This window comes from Armigeres subalbatus, chromosome 3, assembly GCF_024139115.2.
Source record: "Armigeres subalbatus isolate Guangzhou_Male chromosome 3, GZ_Asu_2, whole genome shotgun sequence".
NCBI classification, from domain to species: Eukaryota; Metazoa; Arthropoda; class Insecta; order Diptera; family Culicidae; genus Armigeres; species Armigeres subalbatus.
Window position 1 is genome coordinate 375339747 of NC_085141.1, and position 18866 is coordinate 375358612.

Genomic DNA, 18866 nt, shown 5'->3' on the forward strand with positions numbered 1-18866 from the left:
CCAACAAGGGAATTTACAGAATGATCCGGAATCCGAGCGATGAAAAAAGGTGCTGTCTCCGGATGTGTGTCGTTGCAGCCAGAAAAAGGGATACAAGCTTAACACACATATTCTACTTTGCCTTTAATCGAGCAAATGCCAGAATTGAAAGCAGGAACCTTATTGTATTTTGAAAGAAGGGTTCATATTTTCTCTTGCCTTAAACCGAGAAATTGTCTTATTGCACAAATGAATCATATCCTCTATTGCCTTCTGCCGGGCAAATGCATCCTTTGGAAGATGAAATTATATCCTCCCTTTCCTAGAACTAAATAAATGCATATGTATATTCTCCCTTGTGTTATGCCGGGCAAATGCATTATTTGAAAAAAGGAATCGTATCTTCCTTTGTCATATGTCGGAAAACTTGATGCATTGAAAAAGGAAGCGTATACTTTTTAGACTTATGCACGACAAGGTGTGCTTTTAAAGAAATTATTATATCTCCTGCAGAAATAACTAATAACATTGTTTTTGCTCTCGAGCACTTAGAATTCTGTTGTTAAAATTTAAAAAAAAAGATTGTCTTAGTCAACGACGATCTTACTACTTACCCAGAGGTAAAAATAAGTTAAGAGGAAAAGCAGATAATTTACATGAAGTCTACCGATGTTCCTTCTAGCAGTGATTTGATACAAACTTTAATAAAAAAAAAAAGATTAATCCACCTAGCGGTGATGATGCCTTTCCAGTGCGGTAAAAAAAGTACTTCTGAGTCCATCGTCCGATCCGGCCAATTTTCAATAGGAAATAATGAGACAAGATTCTGCGTCGAATGCATCCTGTTGCGAGGAAAACGGTTTAGGGTAAATGCATTAAACGCGAGCTAGACTTTTTTACGCGCTTTTTTATGAGAAAAAGAATTTTGGCCATAACTGCCAAGCCCATTGTCCGATTGTCCTGCCAATTTTCAATAGGAAACAATAGGGCAGTATACTGCGTCGAATGCAACCTGTTGCAAAGAAATCGATCAAGGGTAAGTACAAAAAAAGTGAGCTAGACTTGTTGCTCTTTTGGTGCGCGCACATACACACACAGACATCACCTCAATTCTTCGAGCTGAGTTGATTGGTATACAACACTATGGGTCTCCGAGCCTTCTATAAAAAGTTTGTTTTTGGAGCGAACATATAGCCTTTACGTATACTGTGTATACGAGAAAGGCAAAAATGAATTGTAATATTCAAACAAACATCTCTCTCGTAATATACAAGCGATAATAATTGTAAATAATTGAACATATTATGCATAAGTTCTGAAATAGGTGATTACACAACTATTATACCAAATGACCATTAGGCCAAACGGCCATTATGCCTAACTTCCGTTATGCCACATGGCACTATGCCAAATGACCTTTATGCCAAACAGCGTTATGCCTAACGACTTGCCATATGACCTACCACAGATTGCACACTGTTTAAAAATACTTGAATTAAAAGCAAAAATCATATCGTCTCTTGCCTTCTGCCGGGCGAGTTCATCCTTTGAAAGAAGGGATCATGCCTTCCCTTGCCTTAAAACGAGCAAATGCCAGATTATAAAGAAGGAACCATATCCTCTATTGCCTTCTGCTAGTCAAATGTATCATTTGACAAAGGTGATTACATTTTCCCGCGTCTTAACCTTCCGGGACTCGCATTGTTGTAAAAAGTACAACACATTGAGTAAAAATGAGATATCTTTTTAGTCAGTTGACCAATTTGCACCAAACTAATTGAAAAGATAATAAAAGTGATTCGATAGAAGGCTCGGGTAAATGACCAATAATGAATTATTCATTTATTTCATTAGCAATTCATCCTAAAGTAGCGCAATTTTTTCTATATCATTTCTGACAATAACCGTGGAGTTAATTGGCAGTTCTCACTCACCTATGACCGTAGGTGCCCACCAGGCGGCCTTCCGGAGAACCCGGAACATTCGTAAAAATTGTCATTTTGGAAAGTTCGTCCTACAGCAGCGCATTTTTTTCTAAGCACAGTTCTTACTCTTTCATGACCGCAGATGGCTACCAGACGGCCTTCCGGATAATCCGTAACGTCTGTAAAAATGGTCATTTTGTGAAGTTCGTTCTAGAGCAGCGCATTTTCTTCTAAACCATTTCTGATGGGGATATTTGAGCTAAAACACAGTTCTTACTCTGTCATGACCGCAGGGGGGGCACCAGACCAGACGGCCTTCCGGATAATCCGGAGCTTGCGTAAAATGATCATTTTGGATAGTTCGTCTTAGAGTAGCGCAAGTTTTTCTAAGCCAGTTTTGACGGTGATCTTCTGACAATCACCTTGGAGTTAATTCGCTATTCTCACTCATCTATGACCGTAGGTGGACACTAGACGGCCTTCTGGAAAACCCCGATCATTCGTAAAACTGGTCATTTTGGAAAGTACGTCCTACAGCAGCGCATTTTTTTCTAAACCATTTCTGACGGTGATCTACACACAATTCTTACTTTGCCATGACCGCAGGTGACCTCCAGGTGGCCTTCCTTCCTTCATTTTGTGAAGTTCGTCCTAGAGCAGCGCATTTTTTTTAACCATTTCTGATGCGGATACTTTTAGCTAAAACACAGTTCTTACTCTGCCATAACCGCAAGGGCCACCAGCCGGTCTTCTAGAGAATCCGGAACGTCCGTCTTATTCTGCAATGACTGCAGGTGGCCACCAGACCGGCGTCCGGATAACCCGGAACGTCCCACATAGGAGTTCGTAGTGTAAAAGCGTGGCCAAAACTATGTCAATCATTTGTCCTCTTTAAATGCATACAATAAGCAGTGAAGCGTATTCTTTTTTTTGTTTTTGTGCTCTTTGTATTGATGTAGCAGTAATATATGATTACTGACGGGGTCATTTATTGTTATTTGATAGAGCACCACTTGGCACAAGTACGCTGCCTTTGAGAACTACAGCGTGCTTGCGACGAGTGGTGCCTACCTCTGACTCCCCCAATGAGTGTAATTTTTTTTATAATCTTCATTCTTCAATTATTACTTACTAAATTTTCCGAAAAAATGTACTTTGTTCACTTCGACTATGTAAATTTATCATCGGATAATGTTAAAGTCCCTGAATAATGCATCGATATTACACTGGAGCAGATCAAATAAATTCTAGGTGCAAATCAACCGCTCAACAATTTTTTTCATCCGAAAAATGCGTATGCTTTTTATGAATCGTTCATCAAAGTCTAACTCTTCTGGAAGCAATCATTTATGTAAACTTAGTCGCTCAAAATCATAAATACTTAAATAAAATATTTAGAAAAATCCTTGGAAAAATCTAACTTTTTCTAGCAAACTTCACTATATTCAAATAAAAACAAGCTATAATTGCGTGAGGATGCGTGAAATGTTTATGGTGGAGCTTATTAAGGAAACTCAAATATACTCTATTATCAATATAGTCCACTCTGGCTGTTTTGAAGAGACAACGCAGTAGCGCCGCGGTGTCACAAAGGGCAAACAATGTAGTGAAGAAACATTCCAAGGGGTGCTCAAACGTTTGATTAAATATGCAATATAACATGTCGAAATAATATGCAAGAAATCATCCCATGACCTAATTTTGATATCTGAGATTAAAAATTAAAATTTTGAAAAATGTTACTTAAATTTTCAAAAATTGTTAAATTAGTGTAATTTTTGAATTTATCGCACCCCTTGGCTTTCGTTTTCAGGCGTTAGTAACATTTTGTGGCGCAAGATGGTGTGAATATTTTGTCTCTTGCCTAATATATGGGGAATCGCGAAGTGAGCTATATTGTTAATATAATATATTTGGGAAACTTTAATCTTTCCGACGCTGACAATTTTGTTGCTTGATCGGGTTTGGAACCTAATCAAAAGTTTTATTTTGTAAATCATATTTTTGTAAAAAAGGTGGAAAAAAACTACCAATTAATATCATCATTAAGGATCACCTAAAAACAAATTTAGATCGAATCATGCTTGAATACATTTTACATACCCTCATTATTAGTACCTATATTAATTTTCATCTTGAAAATCATTAAAAATCCAGAAAAACACGATAAAACGTGAGCCTTTGTTTATGGACAATTGCGATAAAATTTGCATGTAAATTATGGTGAAGTTTTGGCAGCCAGCATTGCGTACAATTAACCAAGATTGTTTCAAAGCTCCCATGGCAAGTTAGTATTACTATTTGAAAGTACAAAAACGAAAAATAATATGGGAATTTAAAAAAAAAAGTTTTTGACTTTTGGCCAGGATTTGGGCTGAAATACTCCTCAGTGCGTCCGTGAAAATGGCCATTTAGGTAAGTTGATGATGATGATGATGATGATGATGATGATGATGATGGTCCCGCCACATACCCCTACAAAGGTTTGAGCTAGACGATTTATCTTTAAGATAATTAATAATGATCATTTTTAATCAGATTTGGCAAACAATAAACGATCCGATTATTTCCACAGATATAAATAACAATAACAATAACATATAACATCGCTATACAGCAAAAAACCTAAGTTAGTAAAAGAAACAGTTGAATTCCACCACAGAGTTTTGCAAGCATCATCAGTGGTACAGCGAGTCCGATTAAGTTACAAAACTTGTGATACCTCTCGCATGATGCCAAAAGTTTCGTCAAGAAGCGCGTACTCAAACTATTCTCGCTAGTACCAATCAATTTAATTTACTCGAAAAATTCAAAACTTGTGTTACCTCTCCGTAGATACCAAAAGTCTCGATAAAATCGCGTTCTATCTGAGAGCTCACTACTTTTCATAGTATCCTTCAAACAGTTCCAAATGTTTCAGTTTGTCCTAGAGCAGCGCAATTTTGGACGTAGGACTACCTCTGTGTTTTCTATATTGGGGTACACTTTACGATTGCGAAAATCGGGGACCGTCACGAAAATATGATAGACTTTAAACATTAATATCTAAGCCGTTGCTAGATGGATTTTCAATTTTTTTGGACCATTCGATCAAGGATGAGTCAACGCTTCTTCGTATTTATTTGAAAATATTGATTTTTACTATTTATTATCGATAATTTATAAAAAGTTTAGAAATAGGTAAACTAATCAATCACGTACATGCATCACTAGCACAGACATCAAAAATCAATCACTTGCGGGTTTGGATCTAATCCTAAGTTTGAACAAGATTTTACGCATAGCAGACGCATCAAATCGATCGTACGCACGGAGGCGCTAATAGCATTTTCAAAGAAAATCCATCGCATTGGTGGTGGTCAGTGTTGTAAAATGTCATTTGCATTCGTTTGTATAATTTTCCCAGATTTTTTTCAGAAGGTAGCTATCAATTCATGATGTATTACGAACTTGTAGCTCTTAAATGTGCCTACAGCTTTGTCTAACAATAAATTGCTGTAAATATGTAATCTGGAGCGTGGGAGACAACATGTCATTCAAATGACATTATGTCAAATGACACGTGACATTTTTGAGAGTTTTCACTCTCCAGCCTAACTTCTAAAGAAAGTTATGAACAAATTAGTCAAATGACATGCAGATGACATTTTACAAGCCTGGTGGTGGTGCTCGATGTGTTGCTGCAGATCATTCAACCTCAACGAACCAGCATTTCATATGAAGAAAGGGTTGACCATAAAAATAGCACTGGGGCGATCCCGCACCGCCAGTGCCGATGCTGAAAATTTATTACAAATTGTGGTGTCAGCTAGTTGGAAAGGAGCATTGGGGAAAAGAAAAATTGGTTCTTCTCAGGACCAACATTTTATGAAAAGAAAGAGTTAACCTTCCGGGACTCGCTTCATCCTGGACCGCTCACGCAGTCCCGCATGTGCTGTTGTGAACGAGAAGCATGCTTTTTTTGAACCTGTTGTACTTTTTACAACGGCGCGAGTCCCCGAAGGTTAATTGCGAAAATGGATTGTTTCGATGGCATCGGGTTTGGCGTGGTAGCTTGGTTGCTATTCCATTAAAATTTACTGCATCATCTCCCTTCGACGCGCTATCAAATTCGCAATTTACGATTGAGTTTTGCACTTTGAGGAAGGTTTATTTCGGATCAACCTTCTTGTGTATAAAATGGTGGCCTTTGTATAAAATCAATGAAGCCGCCACCTCAGTGGAAACTATCTACAGCAACTACCCATCGGTGAACGTCACCGGACATACAGATGCCGAAAGATAATGTTTTGTAATATGACAACTTCGTCTTGAGTCAAATTTCTGTTGACATTCAGCGCAACAATACGCATCATAGATAAACAACATCTCATAACCAAATTCAGTATCTTGCGAGAAAATTTCATAGTATTCTTCGAATTTGTCATCCTCCGAACGGTCCGTTGTCTGCGGAATCCCGATCGAAATGGCTCGCGCGCGCCGAAAAGCACCTTTCTTATATCTAATGAAATAATTCCATTAGCCCCGCCCCTTCATTAATCGTTATGAGAGCACATTATATTTACACCCATATCAGATCACAAATGGGCGGGGCTAATGGGCTTAATTTATTAAATACAAGAAAGCTGCTTTTCGGCGCGCGCGAGCCATTTTGAACGGGATTCCACAGAGATCGGTTAGACATTCTAAGCAGCGGAGCGGACACAGCAGCACAAAGGAGAGGGTGGCAGAGTGGCAATGCTGAAAAAAATATTTCACCCTCTGGAGGCTTAGCGAAAAATCATCAAGTGGCGACCTTGCTACGCAAGGTGTCGACAAGCGATTGGATGCAGTTAGTTATTGGAATGGGAATTAGGAAAATAAAATCGGTTTTTCTCAGGACCAACATTTTATGAAAAGAAAGAGTTAATTGCGAAAATGGACTGTTTCGGTGGCATCGGGTTTGGCGTGGTAGCTTGGTTGCGTTAGTGATTCCATTCATTCAAATTTACTGCATCTTCTCCCTCCGACGCGCTATCAAATTCGCTATTTACGATTGGGTTTTGCACTTTGAAGAAAGTTTATTTCGGATAGTCGGATCAAAATGGTGGCTTTTGTATAATATCAATGGAAACCACCTCAGTGGAAACTATCTACAGCAATTACCCATCGGTGAAAGTCGCGAAAAAAAATTCATAGGATTTTCAGAATCTGTCATTCTCGGAACGGCCCGTTGTCTGCGGAATCGCGATCAAAATGGCTCGCGCGCGTCGAAAAGCAGCTTTCTTATATCTAATGAAGTAATTCCATTAGTCCCGCCCCTTCGTTAATCGTTATGAGTGCACATTATATTTACACCTAGATCAGATCACAAAGGGGCGGAGCTAACGGGCTTAATTTATTGAATACAACATAGCTACTTTCCAGCGCACGCGAGTCATTTTGATCGGGATTTCGTAGAGAGCGCTTGAACAAGATTTGACGCAGAGCGGACGCAGCGGAGCGAACACAGCAGCACGAAGGTGCTCTGGTAGCATTTGCAAAGGAAAATCATCGAATTGGTGGTGGAAGTCAGCGTTGGTGGTCGTCGTTCAACCTCAACAACAAATCAAAATCTTGTAAGGAAATTCCATTTGACTGCTACTGACACCATCCATTTGAACAAACTCATTGTATCGTCTCCCTCCGACGCGCGCTTGTGGTTATGCTACCAAAAGGCAACTTTCTGTCGTCGCCATACGATGGTAACCCGGAAAAAAATCGATATCATTTCTAATGACTAACGAAACAAAACCAAAGAATCTTGCCAGAAAATTTCCCTTTCCAAAGAATCAAATCGATGAAGACGCCACCATAGTAAAAAATGTCGTTTAGCTGTCTTAGTTTTTCAAATGGCGCATTATTAAAAACAATAAATCTTTCCAAAATCGTCAATGTCGTTTAAACATCCGAACAGTTTGTTTGTCTGGGTAAACAATTTTCCCAACGATCAAAACCTCTTCTTGGATAAATAGTTTAAGTCCTGAAAAGGACTGTTTGTAATTTTGTTTGTAAGTCCCGCTCACTTTGCCACCAGCGCTATAGAAAACGATGCATGTGTGCGGAAGTCGAACGTTGCAAATTAATATATTTGTGTTTAGTTTCGCGCCACCTCCGATTCCGCTTATTTTTTTTTCTTTATTCCGGACATTTTTGAGCATAATGTCTTCTAGGATTCTGATGATCCACTGAAAGATAGGCGAGTGGCTTCAGTAGCAATGCTGCCGATGAGTCGTTCCTTTTCCATGGCTGGTTCATCTAACTGGGAGCTACTTTCAGTTTCTTGACCTTCGAGCAGTTTGCACAATGCTAATAAATTTACACAAATTATGATAAAAAATACCCTCCATTTCGTATAGCTACGTAGTTCTACGTCACCTTTGCGTACAACCCGATTGGGCTGCACCTTTGAGTTTTTCTAAACCATTTCTGACGATGATTTTGGAGATATTTTACAGTTGCTACTCAGCTTTAACCGCAGGTGACTACCAGACGGCCTGCCGTCCGTAAAAATGGTCATTTTGGAAAATTTGTCCTACAACAGAGCATTTTTTTCTAAACCATTTCTGACGGTGATCTTGGAGATATTTTAAAGTCTTACTCAGCTATAACCGAAGGTGGCCACCAGACGGCCTTCCGAATAATTCGGAACGTCCGTAAAATGGTCATGTTTGGATAGTTCGTCTTATAGTAGCGCAATTTTTCCTGAGCCATTTGTAATGCTGGTCTTGGTGTTAATTCTCAGTTCTTACTATGCAATGGCGGCAAGTGGCTACCAGGCGGTTTTTTCGCAAATCTGGAACCTCCCAAAAAATGGTCGTTTTGTACAGTTCGTCCTAGACCAACATTTTTTTCTAAACCATTTCTGATAATGACCAGGGAGTTAGTCAATGCTAGTTAGTCAAGATATCAAATAACTGATCTCGCATATTCAGTAGCACCTCCAAATCACGTAAATAAATAAAAAAACCTCCTTGCAGATGAATTCTAAGCTAATCAGTTTCTCAACATATTGGTTTCCAATCCTCGAACAAATTTGTAGATGACGGAAACTTCCTAAATCACACAGATCCCGAGATATTCAACCAAACTGGTATTTAAATATACACTAGCGCCGCTAAGTGGGAGAATTCTAAATCAATTTTTCTCTTGATTCATAAGGCCGCATGGGATCAAAGATGGATTTAGATTTTTTTTTCACTACGCCAGGGTTTTTAGAATTGTTATAAGAAACATCGCGCCATTTATTGAGAAAATTGATTATTTTCAGTCCATTGGACTTAAAAATTGTCCTTGATAAGAGTATATATCCCCTTTATTATTATTCTGAAAAAAATCACGTTGAATCATTTTAATTGGCTTCAATTCAATATAACGGGTTTTCGGACTGTAGTACTTTTTACAACACACGAGTTCTCGTGTTATGAAAGTTGAAGCAAGTTGCGGAAAGTTAAAACGAGCAAATGCCTGAATTAGAAGAATGAACCATATCCTTTCTTGCCTACTACCGTACAAATGCATCATTGGAAAGTAAGGATCATTTCTTATCTAGGCTTAAAATAAGCAAATGCTTGAATTGAAAGAAGGAACCCTATCTTGACTTCTGCCCGGCAAATGCATCATTTGAATATGAGGATCATATATTTTCTTGCATTAAAACGAGTAAATGCCTGAATCGAAAGTTATCCTTGATCAAAGGGATTATACCTTCCCTTGCTTTAAATCGAGCAAGTCCTGAATTCCTTTTCGTTTCCGTCATTTGTAGTTTGTCTATACTGTTCAAAATCGCATATCTGCCCCATATGAATAGAAAATCCAGCAAAGATGGGATTAATGTGCGATCATAGACAGTATAGTATCATGTCAAAAGCACAGGGATGACAAGCTACGCCATCTTTGTCACATCTTTTCTGAATCACCAATACAGTGCACTGCAGATGCAACATTATAACAATTGCGAGGTGAAAATGATATAAAACGAACAAAGGCATAGACAATTACCTTGTGCAGCTAGCATTCTTATTAATTGTGCAAATAAGTTGAACATTCTTAAGTATGAAGCATGGAATCAGTGTAAAATTGATTTAATTGATAATTCGTTAAATTTGTCTCTATTTTCTCATTATTGTATAATGTCGCATTATTGAAGGTGTTATGGGCGTTTTGCATCACTTCTCCTGTAAAAACGAAAACATTCGAGTACGCTCATACTATTGCGAAATAAATTAGTATTGGGGTTGTTGACACTGGGGGATAAATTTATCCCCCAAAAAGATCGAACAGGCAAACCTGTCAAATCCATAGTAAAAAATTGGATGTCATCTCCTCTGTGTCAAAGGCAATCTTGTTTGTGGCCTAGAGACAAAACGATGGTGATAGTGGAAAGAACAGATAGAATATAAATTTCATGGAGACTACCAATGTACCTTCGAGTGATGTTTTTTTATGTACATTCTTTAATTCACACTTTCTTTTAAAAAACAGCTTCTTATCTTGTCATAAGACGGTGGGATTGTACCATTCCATTTATGGTTTGAATCATGATTACCTTGACATATGACATTTCGACCTCAACAGTAAGGTCGTCTTCAGTGTCTCATACTTGACTCGACTTTTTATGATGTTCAAAAGATAATAATTATGAAGAAATAAACAATCCAATTATTTTTTACATAGAAACACTTTGCTGCAACAAACTTTACTTTACATAAAAGCTTAGCTTATAATCTTTCTAAAAACATTTTAGTATAACACATTTATGCAAACTTCAATTAAAAAAAACTGAATAATTATATAACTGTAATTCGTACCATGGTTTGAACAACCCTGCTTATGGTTTGAACTAAATTCGTACCATGGTTTGAACTACTGGCAGCAGCTTCTAAATATAATCACTAATATGGACCTTTTAAAAAATAGGAACACCGACTTCGACCAGAGGTCGTACAGACTGAACACTTAACATCTAGCACGAGACAACGAACAGGACACATAACAGAACCAGTGAAGAATTTTTCGATCACCAAAAATTTTCTCCTTACCAGGGCGGGAAGCGAACCCACACTTCCTAGCACATGCATCTAGACGATTGACGATCTTTTGACCCATCTTTTTTCCTTTCAACTTTTTGACCGTCGACCGTTGGGGCTGTCCATATGAATGTACACGGTTTTTGAATATTTGTATTAGCAATTGTCCACGCTGGGGCAGGGGGGTATCCAAAACTGACCAAAACCTGTCCACGTGGTACATGCCCCTTTTGTTATTTGCCGTTTTGACATAGATTTTTTGTTTCCACCTTTTGATCCTTCGATCTTCAAACTTCGACTTCGACTTTTCAAACGAACCTATGACAAAATGTCGAAGGACATAAGGTCGAAAAACAAAAGGTCGAAGGACAAAAGGCCGAAGAGGAAAAATGTCAAAGGGACAAAAGGTCGAAAGGATAATAGGTCGAAATTACTAAATCTGTCAAGATTTAAAAGCTATAGTCTTGAGAACAATACAAACCAAAACTGAAATTCAGGTACCGTCATCGGGGTGACGATAGGTTAAATAGGGGTGAGAATGGGACACGTTTCCAACAACTAAGAAGGTCTTTATTGTGGAATTTATGTACCTAAGGACAAGAAAACTATAATCTAAAAGATCTTTCCGAACGATTCAGATATCTGACGACATACAAACTGTTCATAAGAACAATGGTCCAGTCTTGACTTGAACCCACGACATTATATTTCTACACAAACTCCTAGCACCAATATGCATAGCATATGCACAACCATGGTTATTTATTAACATTATTGTTTTTTCGAGTTGAATCACCGAATAATATGCAATTATTTATGTTATGCACAGTTCATCAATTGAATTGTCTCCTTGGGATTGAAAGGGCATTCTTATGAAAAATGCTTTGGAGTTTATTTCTTAATTAAATCAATATCGATGCCACATTTAATACAGGGAAAGAGAGGAAAATAAATTTAACATTATTTGCCACAAGTGACTGACAATCTTCTGCATCTCCGTGATCGACGTTGGGAAGAAAATTAGTTTTAATTGGGAAAGTAATGTACAGGAAGCATTGATAAGCGATAAAATAGTCCAATGTACGACACTAATTCAAAGACCCCAAAGCTAACACCGTGTTTGACTAAAAAACGCATTCTATGGGGTTCCAAAAAGACGATATCGTGCGCCTTCAATGTGCAATACGCGATTACATATTTCATCGCACACTCCATACAATGCTCGCCCAATTGTTTCTGCACATTATGTCGACAAAGTGCACGATCCATCAAGTACTTATTATTCAGAAGGAGAAAATCTCTGAGAAATGTTTAAAAAAGCTAGATTTTGCTTTGAAAGCATATTTCTAAACTTGTTATAGCATATTTTGTCTCTTTTATGTGTACAGAATTAAAGATTTTTAAATTTTGTGCATTCGACCTTTTAAGCTTTTCTATCTTTTGTCCCTTCGACCTTTTGTCCCAAAGCCATTTAAACTAGTAGAAATGATAGGTTTTTGAAGCAACTCAATCATTTCTCAACGGATTGTCATGATTTTGTCATCAATCGATTGCAAATTTATCTAAGATTCAAAATAACCATTGAAATTTTAAATATTGTTAATAGTGAACTAGTGATTTGTGCTCTATTCTCAAATACCATTTTTTTCCACAATCAGTCAATCATCGCAAGATTCCATTCGCCTCTACCAGGTTCCAGGTTCAATTAAGTAAATGGTAGGGGAGAATAGTCTTTGACGCACTTGCAGGGCAAAATGACTCAACACATAAAATCGTTTGCCACATTTTTTAGCAAATATTTTAACGCAAAGAAAATCAACAAATAGTTGCTCATGCAATTTTAATCAATTATAAAGTCACCAAGAGCTTATTGTTTTGAGTTGAAGATCAATATAAAACGTACCATTTTTTCTGAATGTTTTATACCAATCGACGAACTAAGGTGATGTTTGTATGTGTGTGTGTTTTTTTCTTCTTAAGCAATGGAGGGGAGATCTGCTCAACAGACTTCCTGGGTTGGACGTCCAGGAAGTGCGGGGTTAGGGACCACCTCCAACAGCAAACGGGGGAGGCAGGACTACATCCTCGACCCGCTAAATCGTTTCCATTGCATTGCCGCCAAGCCCATCGTCCCTTCGGTACAACCAGAAAGTAATGCTTCAAAGGGAGGCCAGTGCACAACGCACCCTCGAGGTTAGCTGCGTGTCCTTGCAGCACCGAACATCGTAACTCGCTTTTTTAGAAGAACACCATGGTATCGTGCCAGCGCGTTGCCGGCTTTCCAGGTGGCCTTACCTCGCCCTATGTCCTCGGAAGGTGGGAAGGGTCGACTTCGCACGACTGGTATCAAGAATGATGATGCCGCGTGCACCCCAAATTGACCTCTCTGTGATAGGGCCTATACGCCAACACGCAGAGGGACTTGTTGACGCGGTGCCTACACCTGTCCCAGCCTTGACGAGGACCCCTTATCGTCCTCGAGCTCAGAACCCGCCCGGTTGACCGACGCCGCGAAAGCGACGATACCATGTTGTTCTTCGCGCGGCCACTTGTTCGATGAAAGGATCGAGTTCGACTACAGGGCATGACCACCGGTATGATCCATGAAGCCGACTCCGATCCCTTGGACCACCTCTTATTTGCGCCTGAACTAGCCATTCCTCGAGTCCACGCGCCACCTTCTGTGTAGCTCCGAGACGATTTGGGCGATAGCCGATAAAACGGCGTTCCAGCCAACTTCATCTTTACACATCTTCCGAACTAGGTTGTCCAGGGTAGTGTCCTGACCACATGTGGCAAGCATGTGGTCACGCATTGCGCAAAAACGTGGGCACACGAGCAACAGGTGTTCCGCCGTTTCCTCTAAACCTGCGCACACCAAACACTCGGGGGAGGCCGAACAAGCCAGCTGCGTTACCTGCACTGTGATTTTGCAGCACGCTTAAACGCCGGGCACTTCGAACCCCCATGGGGTGCTTGCTGTTGACAGCTTTGCTGGAACAAATCAAACAATTGGGTGGGTTCGTGCAGCATTGTGCCTTATGTCCCTCCAATCCGCAGCGTCGGCAGAGATTGCTTCTGTCAGGGCCTTTGCAGTCCCACTGCTTGTGCCCTGGTTCCAGGCACTTGAAGCAAACTTCGGGTTGCTCGTATATGCCCACAGGGCATACCGACCATCTCAACTTGACGCTCCCTAACTTGACTACCTTGGAGTAGTCCGCTGCAGATAGCCGAACCAATGCTACCTACGTCCCTGCCGGACCTTTCCGTAGCCGAACGGTTGCGGTGAGCGTCTCCACTTCACATTGTCGCCGCAGTGCCGTGACGAGCTCTTCGACTTCGGTGATCTCGTCCAGGTCTTTAACCTTTAGATTCACCTCCGTCGTGAGTGCCCTCACATTGACCGTCTCGCCTAGGACTTCCTCCGCCAACTTCTTGTAGACGGCGCCCTTTTGCGAGACACCCCGCTTCAGCTCGAGGATCATCTCGCCCGTCCGGGTACGTCTTATTCGACGTACGTCGGCGCCGAGTTCACCGAGTTTGACGTCACTCCTCATCGCCTTCAAGACGTCCGAGTACTTAGCCTCGTCCGTCTTGATGACTAGGGCATCGCCCCTGCAGCGATTGGTGCCTACCCTAGACTTCTTGCTACCCTCATTCACCTGGGCCTTCTTTTCGGCCCTTGACGTCTTCGGTTTCCTCTTGTTCTTGACCAAGGTCCAGGAGGCGTCATCCCCCTCTATTTCCCTGGTCTGGTGCGGCTGAGAGCTCTCAGTCTGCCGTAACCCCTTACCGCCGTCTTTCCTGGGTGGACGGACCTTTCCAGGTCCTTCCTCCCCTGTTTTTTAGGTACCTGTCCGGGGTACAGCTTCCCAGCCCCACTACCCTTGTTCAGGGTAGTAACCCTCCGTGTTTTGGAGCGGCCCCCAGGGAGCTCATTCCCTGCGGACTGTCTCCCCCGTTTTTGTGTCTGCTCCGTTGGAGCAGTCACCCCGGCGTGCCCGCGAATACTTGAGCTTCAGTCTGGGTAGACTTTGGCACCACCGTCTTCGCTGGCACGCCCTCGGTCGATTCGACCTTGCCCGAGTCCGCGAATCCTTGGGCCTCAGTCTGGGTAGACTTAGACTCCACGGATTTCACGGGTTTAGACTTGGCCGTCCCGACCGCCCTCTCCAGCTTGGCGTCCAGCATCGACTTTCGAAGTTTCAGCAAGCTCCTCTTGAGGTCCTTACTGATATTATGCTTCGATGATGGCGTCCAGCTGTTCCGTCGCCACCTCGAAGGCCGAAAGCCCATCGCGTTTGCGGTTCATCGCCTCCACAAGCCATGGGCCGTCAATAACCTCTACCGGCGTTTTATTAGCTTTGATGAAGGTTAAGTGACCCACGCTGGCGCTGCGCACCGAGCTGCCGACTATTGCCTCTGGCCTCCTAGGCGGAGACCTGAACAACCCACCTCTTGCGAAGGGGTTGTCGCCTACACTACTACCACTAATTGAATAATTGACTTGGTTTTCCATTTTGGTCCCACGAGTTGCTCGGGAAAAGAGGTCCACCACGCCGGAGCCCAGCATGACGCGGTAAGGGACAATTACTGTGGAGGGTGCCCAGGTACCCCACAGGCTCCGTTAAAGGCCTAGCTCATTATTTCACCCCCTGGCCATGCATCCCTTCGGTACGGGTCGCTTAACGCCTTGGGATTAGGGGTTAGGGACGATGGTCCCCTTGGTCGCACTCCCTCACTCTAGCTGATGTCAGAAGGACAACAGCGGCCAGGCTACACTACCAGCTAGGTACAAAACCCTTAGCTGGCGGTCGATTGTCATCGAAAAACCCGTGGAAGCGTGAGATTGGATTCTGGAACCGAATTATTCGCATTACAATTGACCAGATCGGATTGTGTAATCAGACATTATGGCCAAAATACTAGTTTGTATGCCCTTAACATATAATTAAACTATCTCTTTTTGTGCACAGATCTGTTGGTCTATATTTAAACTATCCGTGATAACTATAAATAGTTGATATCTGACGTTTTTCCTGACATTTTGGCTGTCAAACTTTGATCTCTAAAGATCTTTAAAGATACACGTTTCTGTGAACATAATGCTCTACTGAGGAAACACCACACTAGACATGGTAGAGTTCATTGACTCTGGCTCATTGGCGGGAATTCGTTATGCCAAACAACTTTATACCAATTGACCTACCACCGTTTGACACTCTAATTGTTTTTGTTTTTTTTACATCCGGGCCGCGAACTGATTTGCGAGATAGATAGATGGACCAGCGGCATCGAAGACAATCGTGGTGATGGTTGGGGAGAGACGTTAGCTGACTCGGGCTCGGAAAGCCATAGTGTTATATACCAATAATCCAATATACTCAACTCGACAAATTGATGTGAGACACACTTTTTTGTACTTAGGATTATCCGATTTTCTACTCATGTACTCGTCCTACTAAACAATAATCCAGTTGCAAACGGTTTCGTATCTCGTTATTGAAAACTCTTTCAAAGGTGAGTAATGAAACGAAGAAGTAAATTGAGACGAATCCTTTATTTGCGAATACTTTTAATATGGAAATGTGTTAGTAATATGAACTGAAACCTTACAATAGTCTCATCTAATCTGTCTAGATTAGATAAGATGTTTACCGTAACTTCAGCACTACGTGCACGCCATTCTCCGCACCCACATTGGTAAATCCCTTGCGCAGTTGGAGCGGTATTTCAGTTTTCGGTCCTCTAACGAACGAAAATTTAAGCAGAATGTAGTACATAAAAGCTTTGACTTCCATCAGAGCGAATCGCGATCCAATGCAGTTTCTTGGTCCAATTCCGAACGGAAGATACGTTCCCGGGTCGATGTTCTTCTTGTTCTCATCGTTGAACCGTTCCGGGTCGAACTTCTCCGGATTGGGAAAATATTGTGGATCGAAGTGCAGTCCGGCAGCAGGGAACCAAACGCACGCTCCCTTATCGATCGTAAATTTTAAACCCTGGCCATCATCAACAACGTAATCCTGTGTGCACAAACGATCCGTAGCTGGTGCCAAGGGCCATATTCTCAGAGATTCCGACACCACCATGTCCATGTACTTCATCTTCTGCAGTACGTCGTAAGTCAATGGCTTTCCGCCGAGGTCCTTTTCGGTCTGTAGAATCTCTTCGTAAAGCTTCTGTTGCACATCTGGATTGCGAAGCAACTCGTATGCCGTTAACATGGCACAGGAAGACACCGTGTCAAACCCACCCAGGAAGAATATCAAACACTGCGCGATCATTTCCGCTTCCGTCATATTCTTCGTAACTTCCACCTTGCCCATGTCGGACTCCTGAACGGTAGCGAACCCCTCCTGATCATCCTTCTCTTCCTGGTGCTTCAAATTGCCCTTGCGAGCCTGCAGCAACAAATCTATCATGTCATGTCGAACGATTCCTTTACTTTCACGAGCTTTTATCGTCTCCTGCAAAACGCGCGTAAAATAATCGGCTTGCTCTCGGTCCAGCAGATCAATTCCAAATCTAGCAGCAAACTTTGGAAAAATTCGCATCATCATCATCCTCGTAATTACAATCGGCCGCGAGAAACCCATCATTTTCTGCCCATGGTACATGAACTCGTGCTGCTGTTCCTTGAAGCAATTCACCTTAATCCCGAACGCACACGAAGCAATCACATTGATACTGATCCGGCTCAGCAAATCCTTCATTTCGACTTCCACCCTTCCCGTACCCTTGGCCAAATCCAGATAGTGGTTCATCATTTCGTCGCAGCATTCGCCCATCAACGAGAACATCTGACGCATCTTACTCCCCGTGAAGGCCGGGCTCAGTGTCGCTCGCATCTCCTTCCAACGCTGACCGGTCATCGCGACCAGCGTCTTCCGGAACAGCGCCTTCGGGTGTTCCGAATGATCGTCGTCCAGACCGAATGTCGGACGATGATCGACGAAATGATTGAAGTCTTTGATTCCGATCTGTTTGATCAACTCCGGGTCGCGGATCACGAAGAACGGCGTGATCGTGTCGAACGTGCCGAAGACTCTGCGTTGAACGATGTTGAAGGTGAATTAACCGATGTGGGTGGCATGATCAATTCTACTTACTTTACTCCGGGATATTTGTTGTATATTGATTGGATAAAATCCTGGAAGACAACTTTGCGTAGAAGGAGAGACCCCGTGGACCCAAGGAACGGTCTAACGGCCATCGACGGAATCGGTTTATCGTGGAAGTAGTCATTGTTGCGCGTTATCCAACGGTACAGGTAAGCAACAATCGCAACCAGTACTCCCGCGTATAGCAGATTGACTTCCATTCTGATTGAAGTATGATACGATACTGGGGTGGAGTACAATGATAATGTTGAAGTAGTAGAGTGATATTGCAATTGAGAAGATAGTTGTGTGGCTCCCGTGCACTTGAACCTCTATCAGCCTTGCCACCTTTACAATATCTTGACATTCATATTTTGAGACGGAGCGTGGCTGGAAGCCACTGATAAGCATGTAGGGAGATGCCACACGCTATCTAGGTTGGAGAAAAGGCAATCTTCGTTCTTTTGATTGCGGGAATCGTCTGTTGATGGCAATAATTGAAATTTATTAGTTGGATGGAATAATACACAGATCACGACAGTTCCAGGAGAACAATATCAGCGCACAAGAAATGAGCATTGCAAAAATTATTTTTGATTTATTTGATAAATTTTGATTTTGTTTCTCTTTTTGTCTCAAACAATTATGTTGAAATGGATTTTTCGATTAACTTTAACTGGAGTTAACGATAAACGGACGAGATCAAGATGAATATTAAACAATGGCTTATATTTGCGCCAAACCAAGTGATTAAAATGAAGAAGAAATCTTACTCTGGTTTCTCTTAGAGATGAAGTTCAGATCACTTTTTT

The 18866-nt window shown here is 41.5% G+C and overlaps 2 protein-coding genes across 6 annotated transcripts in view; one reads left to right on the forward strand and one right to left on the reverse strand.

The window, feature by feature from the left end:
* LOC134226558 (sodium-dependent transporter bedraggled-like) overlaps positions 1-18866 on the forward strand; it is an 822794-nt gene that overhangs the window by 149972 nt on the left and 653956 nt on the right. The gene's annotated exons all lie outside the window — the stretch shown is intronic.
* LOC134226543 (probable cytochrome P450 9f2) lies at positions 16493-18313 on the reverse strand. Its single transcript, XM_062707382.1, has 2 exons — positions 18064-18313; positions 16493-18001 (listed from the first exon to the last, which is right to left on the reverse strand). The coding sequence occupies exons 1-2, from the start codon at positions 18273-18275 to the stop codon at positions 16606-16608; spliced, it is 1608 nt and encodes a 535-aa protein (XP_062563366.1). The 5' UTR covers positions 18276-18313; the 3' UTR covers positions 16493-16605.

What these genes read in the sequence shown, in the direction of transcription:
- LOC134226543 (XM_062707382.1), bottom strand. Translation starts at nt 18,275, where the DNA reads ATGGAAGTCAATCTGCTATACGCGGGAGTACTGGTTGCGATTGTTGCT. An exon ending in AACAAATATCCCGGAGTAAA is followed by an intron (nt 18,002 to 18,063) that starts GTAAGTAGAATT and finishes CGTTCAACGCAG; the next exon opens with AGTCTTCGGCACGTTCGACA.